This window comes from Schistocerca cancellata, chromosome 11, assembly GCF_023864275.1.
Source record: "Schistocerca cancellata isolate TAMUIC-IGC-003103 chromosome 11, iqSchCanc2.1, whole genome shotgun sequence".
In the NCBI taxonomy this organism is placed as follows: Eukaryota; Metazoa; Arthropoda; class Insecta; order Orthoptera; family Acrididae; genus Schistocerca; species Schistocerca cancellata.
In genome coordinates this window covers 19,940,882-19,951,095 of record NC_064636.1, presented here as the reverse complement: position 1 = coordinate 19,951,095, position 10,214 = coordinate 19,940,882, and the positions used below count along the sequence as shown (strand labels likewise).

General features: G+C 43.3%; 1 protein-coding gene across 1 annotated transcript in view; it reads right to left on the bottom strand.

Moving 5' to 3' along the window:
* Window positions 1–228: 228 nt before the first annotated feature.
* LOC126108839 (uncharacterized) overlaps window positions 229–10,214 on the bottom strand; it is a 220,226-nt gene continuing 210,240 nt past the window's right edge. Inside the window, exon 17 of the mRNA XM_049914202.1 lies at window positions 229–728. Within this exon, the coding sequence (XP_049770159.1) occupies window positions 352–728 (377 nt within the window). The 3' untranslated portion in view covers window positions 229–351. The remainder of the gene's footprint in view (window positions 729–10,214) is intronic.

The window sequence follows — 10,214 nt, the reverse complement described above, 5'->3', positions numbered from 1 at the left end:
AATACTATGGTGACATAACCAAACATTCAAGCCAATGTTACATACAAATTGAACAATATTCCAAAGAAGGACTTTTATGACAGTTTCACACAGCAGTACGAACATTCTGTGCATTGTACTCTAGTAGTGTGAGGGGTGGGGAGCAGAGGAGCGGGAGAGGGGTGGGGGGAGAAGACTACGTAGGAAACCTGAAGCATTAAAACTGACATCTTAACTTTTTTCTTTTTTTATTAATCCAGCCTCCATACTTTTTGAAGTAATTGGATATAAAGAACTTTAATGAAATGGAGAGTAATAACAATGTGAGGGGAGATGTGTTATTTTTGACGACGTGGTCACTTGACAAGGTGCTCAGCTGTTCTTGTACCTGGCACAGTGCGAGTCGGTGGTGGATGACAGGTCGCCGCCGTCGCTGCCCCCGCCGCCGCCGCCTCCTCCTCCTCCTCCTCCTCCTCCTTCTCCAGTATCGGTGGCGGCAGCAGCATGGAGCACAGGGGACTCGTGCCGAGACCCGGTACCTGTGCTCGACAGTTGACAGTGTTCCGACAGGCCGGAGTGCTGTTGCTGCCGTCGGGGGTGGTCAGTGCGGTTTCGGTGTCGAACGTGGTAAGCGCGCCCACGGTCCGCTGCCACCTCGACCGCCGCTGACGGGCAGCTGCCGAACGGCCAATTCGTGCGCTGACGGCGGCGGAATTTGCCGTTCTCGAACATGTCCTCGTACTGCGGGTCTGCAACCGACGGACGATAATTATTTGATGTGCACGTCATCAAAGTACACACTGAGACACACACTGCAACTGAACGTGAAAAATAATGTAGGTTGCCGATATCTTCTCGAGATATCATCCGAATTCTAGAAGTAAACTCTCACTCTGCAGCGAAGAGTTGCCGCCCCCACTCTGCAGCGGAGTGTGCACTGATAAAGGCAAAGGTACCGAGTTCTAGACTCAGTCCGGCACACAGTTTTAATCTGCCAGGGATTTTTGAGGAGCTAGTTGTTTGGCTCCAGAAGACATGTCCCATCTGATGGAGGTGGATTCGGTGGAAGGCAGAAACAGATGGTGGGGGGGTGTCCTGTCTCTTTATTCCGCCCGCTGCCTCTGCCGCTTTCACATCTGAGCATTCCTAACCCGTGTTTTCCGATACCACATCCTACAAAAACTCAGTCTGAAATTACTGCCGAGGTTGACAAGATAGTATAGTGAATCGTTCAAATGTACAGTGCCTGCTGAAGGCTAATATCAAAAATTATACAATTCTTTTTGATAAACACTAAAAGGTCAATCAATAATAAGTATGCCAGAAAATAAAACAAATAGTAATATTTTAAACTTTGATTTTATCAAAGTTGACAAAATGTTTTAAGTGCTTTGAGCATAAACATTCCGTCTAGTGGTATAATTATCGCGAGAATTGCTGCACATTATAGCTAACTGCATTTTAAAGACATGGTACCATATCAAGTATTATGAGCTTTATATTGTGTGATTTGAGCTGCTTCTCAAGAACATTATGGAAGTTGCTATACAAGAGCTATTTTTTTTGAATAATAAACAAACGTTAATTTACCATTCCTATGAAAAAATACGTCATTTGTAATATACCATTCTGCATTTTTATTGAGAACATAGTTGCAGATTACTAGAAACTTCTTATTTAGTAGAACTAAGAAGAAAAGTTCTTATTCAAAAATCTAGGCAACACAGTCCAAGAAAAGGTACAACAAATTGATTACAAAATGAAGTTTGAACAATTTTAGCCTATTCGCAGAAGTAAAACTACTGCGTAAGAAATTGCTAAGAAAATAAAAGAAACTTTACAGACACTTAAAGTATGTGAATCCTAAACATAACTCCTAGATCAACTGCAACGATTCTCTTAACTTACATCTAACCTTAAGAGATCAGTCACACTGTTTTATCATTACCCATACTGATTCCATAAAAGAACACAGTATAACTGTCACGTACTCTTACTTCCACTGCCTGTTTTGTGACCTAATCCCAGAACACGCAAGTGCGGCACAGAACGTTTGTCTCTTCAAAAACAAACATGTGACCTTCACTGATGCTGCAGACTTGGACAGACAACCAAGATCTACTGCATCAATGGTCTCTGGGATTCGCTCATTACAGAGGAAGAGGAAATATGAGTAGATACCAATCTTGTCAAATGGAACAAAAGATGTGGCATTAGTAGCAATAAACCAGAAACACTGACATGTCAGTCGCGAGGATAGCTGACAGGACAGATGGCCAGCACAATGACTGCACTGTCGGAACCCCTCTACCCTACAGGGGTCTCCCAAAACCACCTGCAGAAACATCTTTCCCTGAGGTACACCTGTTGTGGTCTACTGGATACACAGGAATGAGCTGAACATGAACCCGACAGTTTGCCTGAATGTGACACGTTGGAAACATTCCAAACAGTTGTGAGAACCTGACACCACGACCCACCTGGTAACCGGAGAAGATTTATCTACAAAAAATTCAGCGATAAAACCTACATTCCCATCCTGTACATTATTAGGCCGCACTACGTTCCGTGTCAATTTCTTCTTAAGCTCAGTTTACTCCAGAGCGAATTGAAGAGAACTCGAGCAAATGAGCGTATGCACACAATTCAGCAGTGTTCACTACCGTTCACTTGTATCTGCCAGTCTTCTAAACTAACATAGTGAGTAAACTACACTACTGTCCATTAAAATTACTACACCACGAAGATGACGTGCAACAGACGCAAAATTTGATCAACACGAAGAAGATGCTGTGATATGCAAATGATTAGCTTTTCAGAGAATTCACATAAAGTTGGCGCCGGTGGCGATACCTACAATGTGCTGACATGAGTAAAGATTCCAACCGATTTCTCATACACAAACAGCAGTTGACCCGCGTTGCCTGGTGAAACGTTGTTGTGATGCCTCGTGTAAGGAAGAGAAATGTGTACCATCACGTTTCCGACTTTGATAAAGGTAGGATTGTACCCTATCGCAATTGCAGTTTATCGTATCGCGACATTGCTGCTTGTGTGGGTCAAGATCCAATGACTGTCAGCAGATATGGAATCGGTGGGTTCAGGAGGGTAATACGGAACGCCGTGCTGGATCCCAACAGCCTCGTATCACTAGCAGTTGAGAAGACAGGCATCTTATCCGCACGGCTGTAACGGATCGTGCAGCCACGTCTCGATCCCTGAGTCAACAGACGGGGACGTTTGCAAGACAACAACCATCTGCACGAACAGTTCGACGATGTTTGCAGCAGCACGGGCTATCAGCTGGGAGACCATGGCTGCGGTTACCCTTGACGCTGCACTCCTGAAAGAAAGAATATTGTGGAGACATGGCTTAGCCATGGCCTCCTGCAAGAGCTTCTGTAAAGTTTGAAAGGTAGGAGACAAGATACAGGCAGAAATAAAGCTATGAGAGGATGGGGCGTGAGTTGTGCTTGGGTAGCTCAGATGGTAGAGCACTTGCCCTCGAAAGGCAAAGGTCCCGAGTTCGAGTCTCGGTCCGGCTCATAGTTTTAATCTGCCAGGAAGTTTCATATCAATGATACTTTGCATCAAAGAGTTTTTTACATTTGTTTAGTTTTGTATAACAGTCTTTGATGAGTATTGTTGTAATTTGTCCTGGACTCACTTTTATTTGCTCTTATGTATGATGGAGTCTAAAAGTGTTGCTTTAGGCATGAAGTAAGCAAGAGTTGTTTAATTATGGAAAAGAACAATAAAGTTGCTAATTATGTTTGATCTTGTTAAATGAAAATCTCTCTCTAGTGATCATAGTATGAAGGCTTTCACGACCGGATGACATATCTTCTGGTAAACCTTCCAGGATGTAAGGTCGTGGTCCATGAAACTCTTCAGCTCCTAACGTTTCGTCTAGAGCTGCGCTGGACATCTTCGGAGAGGTGTTTCTCCTCCGGTGAGTCTTGCCGACTGATGGGTCGGACGTCTGAGAGCGACTTATATATCTTAGAAAGTGGGCGTGGCCAGAGTTACACGTGATATGCAGAGATAATCTTTGTCAGAGATAAAACTTAACTATCGATCGTGATCTCATCACGGATAAAACTGTCTAGCAATTCTGCAGTGCTACTGTCCAAATATCACTAAGTTTCATGGTCTCTTCTTTCCGATTAAAATTATCCCCATGGTTATGAAACATAAATACACGGTTGAAAGAACACAGAAGTCTTTGCCGATTAGGAAAAACAGATAAATCGGCTGTAGCAGAACACGCTTTTCAGTCAGGAAATCATCAAGTGAAGTCTTCCGAAACAAAAATTTTATCTACGATGAACTATTACCCACGGCTTTGTAGAGAAGCAATTGAAATATATAAACATAGGGATAATTTTAAAGAATTGCTAGACAGTTTTATCCGCGGCGAGATTACGATCGATAGTTAAGTTTTATCTCTGACAAAGATTATCTCTGCATATCACGTGTAACTCTGGCCACGCCCACTTTCTACGATATATAAGTCGCTCTCAGACGTCCGACCCGTCAGTCGGCAAGACTCACCGGAGAAGAAACACCCCTCCGAAGATGTCCAGCGCAGCTCTGGACGAAACGTTTGGAGCTGAGTTTGGAGTTTCATGGACCACGACCTTGCATCCCGGAAGGTTTACCAGAAGATATCTCTCTAGTGAACTGCCTGAAACTTAAACATGAAGTTAATTGTTGATAATTTTGGAAATGACAAACTATGATGTATTTCCATCTGCAAATTAATATCTTCACTGAAACTACATGAATCTGCACCTCCTAAAGACTCATACTCCAAAATATGCTCTGACAAGGAACAAAGCCACAAATTCTTGAAATAAACAAGTTTTTTTCTAGTTTATGTAACAACCATTACTGGAGCTGTTATTCTGCAGTACTGTTTCCTATCTCATTTTGTTGTATATTTAGAAAGCAGATGGTACTGATAAACAAATGCCAATACTTAGCTTTCATCGTTATCACATATAATTGCTAACTGGACTGTAGGAATGGGACTGTTAGATTTGAAGTCTCATGCTGAGACCCTTTGTTGCTGGGAGGATATTTATTTTGCTTTGTATTTTAGATTATGATAGTGAAAAATAATTTATTTTGAAATATCACAAACTCCATGTTGCAATATCGATAACATAAGGAAAGGTATACTGAGCAATCAGTAAAGGAAACAAAAGAAAAATTCGGAGTAGGAATTAAAATCCATGGAGAAGAAATAAAAACTTTGTAATTCTGTCAGAGACAGCAAAGTACCTGGAAGAGCAGTTGAACAGAATGGACAGTGTCTTGAAAGGAGGATATAAGATGAACATCAACAAAAGCAAAATGAGGATAATGGAGTGTAGTGGAATTAAATCGGGTGATGCTGCAGGAATTATATTAAGAAATGAGACGCTTAAAGTAGTAAAGGAGTTTTGCTATTTGGGGAGCTAAATAACTGATGATGGTTGAAGTAGAGAGGATGTAAAATGTACTCTGGCAATGGCAAGGAAAGCGTTTCTGAAGAAGAGAAATTTGTTAACATTGAGTATAGATTTGAGTGTCAGGAAGTCGTTTTTGAAAGTATTTGTATGGAGTGTAGCCATGTATGGAAGTGAAACATGGACGATAAATAGTTTGGACGAGAAGAGAATAGAAGCTTTCGAAATGTGGTGCTACAGAAGAATGCTGAAGATTAGATGGGTAGATCACATAACTAATGAGGAGGTATTGAATAGGATTGGGGAGAAGAGAAATTTGTGGCACGACTTGACCAGAAGAAGGGATCGGTTGGTAAGGCATATTCTGAGGCATCAAGGGATCACCAACTTAGTATTGGAGAGCAGCGTGGAGGGTAAAAATCGTAGAGGGAGACCAAGAGATGAATACACTAAACAGATTCAGAAAGATGTCGTTGCAGTAGGTACTGAGAGATGAAGAAGCTTGCACAGGATAGACTAGCATGGAGAGCTGCATCAAACCAGTCTGTAGACTGAAGACCAAGATGACAAGGAAAAGATAGATTGCTACTCACCATGACCACGTGATGTTGAGTTGCAGACACACACACACACAAGCCAGGTCTCTGTAGACATTCTGCAAGTACCTACAAATGTCTGTGATGCTTTCATTTTCTGCAAAAAGTCAATTGCAGCTAACTGATTGGAATGTACCTCCATTAAGGCAAAGGCAGTGCCACCATCTATTGGAACTTCATGAAACTATAGGAGGTGAAGCAGGAATAGTCTAAGGTGTCCCATAACAAATTCTGAGCCTCCCCCCCCCCCCACAAAAAAAAAAAAAAAAAAAAAAAAAAAAAAAAAAAAAAAAAAAAAAAAAAAACTGGCCAAGGGGAAAAAGAAAGTGTACTTTGATAATTGAGGATGTGACAACAGCGTTTATCATTCTCACAACAGACCGTGATCATTAACCTCTGTACAACAATTGCCATATTAGTCCTGTTATCGTATACGTCCTCAAGCCTTAATTCCAAGGGTTTGGATAGGTACAGATCTTGAAAAAAACTGCTACCTTACTTTACTGAGTCGTCTAAAAGCACATTGGCATCAACCGGGCCACCACAGACATAATTGAGACTTGATGCTAAACACCACAGAAAGCCACTTATTACGCCAGCTGACTCTGGCTTCTCACTCAGCAAGGTCTCTCTTGTCTGTGGGGTGGCACCTGTGATAAATGATGAATGGCAGCTTTAGACCCCAACCCAGCTTCCAACGAATTGTTCTTGACCATCCATGATGACACTCTGCCTGTAACCTCTACCCAGATTTCTGCTGTGTCATCATTTGTCTATTCGTGAGACGCAGTCAAACAATCCTACAGTATTACTCTTGAAAGAACCGTGCCTACCCTCATTGCCACAGTGTCGTGAGTCCATCTCGCCACGGCTGACTCTGCGTCACTGCACTGCAGCCATCTGTCTACGTGATCTGTCGGTATGATGCTCGTGTTTCCGTCGTGCCAATAATTTGTCCCTTCTTTTTCTTACAGATGGATAAGCTGCACATGTGCATCCTCTGGGCATGCTGTGTTTGCCACCTCCATCTGATAACTTCCAATAACATTACACACACCCAACAGCCAGCAAGTATGAGGGACAGTCAGAAGAAAAAACTGAACACCTGCCACAATGGGACCGTGGAGTGGTTCCAATCAAAAATAATCACCACACATGTTAAGACGGATCCACAATTGCACACATTCTTGCGCTTCCTTGTCCTACAAACCTATGCCCGTTTATGTCTTTCTCCACATCACCAGAAAAGCGACAATCAGTGTTATCCTACCAAATCACTGAAGTGTAACATTTATCCAGTTGTCACTGTCCTTCCAACAGCATTCTTAGACATTCTGACTGTACGGTGCGTCATTCCACACTTGAGGACACGGTTGAAGCAAGTTTCCCAGTGAAATTCCCTGATATTTCCCCCAATTTCCAGACAACTTTTAGCACTTTTCCCTGACAAATTTTGAGATCTTAAGGGTAAGTAAAGAGATAAGTTGGGGAGTGGAGGGTGAGTAAGAACTTTTGTATTTCTAAATGTGTGACATCAACATCTTTTCTAATGAACTATTTTTAGATGGAGAAAGCAAGCCAAATGGTATGTGTGTTTCATTAAGAGCACTGATGTTGTTATATTTCAAATGAGACCAAACACATTTGGTGAGAAAAAGACACATTTCCTTGGAGTCTCAAGGCAGATTTAAAATATCTCCTCCGTTCCGAAACAATCTCACAAAAATATAGGCCTCCTGAAAGAAGTGTATAAGGCGGAGAAGAGTTGTGTAAACCAACAATATACATAAGAGCCAATAAAATGTTGGTTCTACTATCTCCATCATTGTCAGTTATTACCCAATGAGTAAATCTTTTACTTAGAGGTATTACGTGAATTTTCTTTCGAGAAATATTTTAGTACATAGCGTACAAACTGCCAGCGGCTGCCACAATTTTCTTCTTCTTATCGTCCATACGTTCTAATATATACAACGTCAAAATATACAAGATTAAATAAACTATCTACAGGGTTATTACAAATGATTGAAGCAATTTCACAGCTCTACAATAACTTTATTATTTGAGATATTTTCACAATGTTTTGCACACACATACAAAAACTCAAAAAGTTTTTTTAGGCATTCACAAATGTTCGATATGTGCCCCTTTAGTGATTCGGCAGACATCAAGCCGATAATCAAGTTCCTCACACACTCGGCGCAGCACGTCCCCATCAATGAATTCGAAAGATCGTTGATGCGAGCTCACAGTTCTGGCACGTTTCTTGGTAGAGGAGGCTTAAACACTGAATCTTTCACATAACCCCACAGAAAGAAATCGCATGGGGTTAAGTCGGGAGAGCATGGAGGCCGTGACACGAATTGCTGATCACGATCTCCACCACGACCGATCCATCGGTTTTCCAATCTCCTGTTTAAGAAGTGCCGAACATCACGATGGAAGTGCGGTGGAGCACCATCCTGTTGAAAGATGAAGTCGGCGCTGTCGGTCACCAGTTGTGGCACGAGCCAATTTTCCAGCATGTCCAGATACACATGTCCTGTAACGTTTTTTTTCGTAGAAGAAAAAGGGGCCGTAAACTTTAAACCGTGAGATTGCACATAACACGTTAACTTTTGGTGAATTGCGAATTTGCTGCACGAATGCGTGAGGATTCTCTACCGCCCAGATTCGCACATTGTGTCTGTTCACTTCACCATTAAGAAAAAATGTTGCTTCATCACTGAAAACAAGTTTCACACTGAACGCATCCTCTTCCCTGAGCTGTTGCAACCGCGCCGAAAATTCAAAGTGTTTGACTTTGTCATCGGGTGTCAGGGCTTGTAGCAATAGTAAACGGTAAGGCCTCTGCTTTAGCCTTTTCCGTAAGATTTTCCAAACCGTCGGCTGTGGTACGTTTAGCTCCCTGCTTGCTTTATTCGTCGACTTCCGCGGGCTACGCGTGAAACTTGCCCGCACACGTTCAACCGTTTCTTCGCTCACTGCAGGCTGACCCGTCGATTTCCCCTTACAGAGGCGTCCAGAAGCTTTAAACTGCGCATACCGTCGCCGAATGGAGTTAGCAGTTGGTGGATCTTTGTCGAACTTGGTCCTGAAGTGTCGTTGCACTGTTATGACTGACTGATGTGAGTGCATTTCGAGCACGACATACGCTTTCTCGGCTCCTGTCGCCATTTTGTTTCACTGCGCTCTCGAGCGCTCTGGCGGCAGAAACCTGAAGTGCGGCTTCAGCCGAACAAAACTTTACGAGTTTTTCTACGTATCTGTAGTGTGTCGTGACCATATGTCAATGAATGGAGCTACAGCGAATTTATGAAATCGCTTCAATCATTTGTAATAGCCCTGTACAAAATGCCACACTGTACAATGTACTTGTGTCGAGACAGTCGCAATTACTGAAATCAATCGCCCGCAGTCTCTGGCTGCCGAGGAGCACCGCACTCCCGGGTCCACGGATAAACCACGAAGATCTGCCACATAACGCCTGCAGGCAGATCGATGAGACTAGATCGGACGGGCAGGGCCTGCCCGTTAATGGGAAATGGCGGACGGGCCCGACTGGTTAGAAATGGCCTGCAGTTTTGGCCCATCACAGAGGTCCACTCGTGTGGCCAGCTGTTCACATGTCACAGACGCTGTGCCCATGAAATGAGACCACAGTGATCAATCCGTAAAACAGGCAAAACACACACACACACACACACACACACACACACACACACACACACACACACACACGCGTCACTTAGCCAAAACTGGTGCACACATGACTGCCGTCTCTGCCTGCTGCGTCTACAGTCGCTGAGAATCGGACCCAAACAAACCACTCCTCACACCCCCCTGCCTCTCGTCGGCTGCGGCAAGACGTGGTGGCAGCCCTGACTGCGAGCTGAGGGGAGTGGTAGAAAGAGGAGAAGCAGTAAGAATGAGGGTGTAGGGAAGCGGCTCACATACGCAGCTGTGCCCAGCCAACAACAATGCAGGAGACCTCAGTAAACAAACCATTTCATCTACTGAGACAAACACGATATTTTTCCAGCGATGTTTCAAATTCTTCGTGATATTTCCCCGATTTCCTTGACACATTTGAAATTCTCTGATATTCTCTGACTTCCAGAACCTGTGGTAGCCCTGGAGGAACTCGCCAAGCAGAGGACCTCTGAGGTCGAAGGAGGTGGTCATC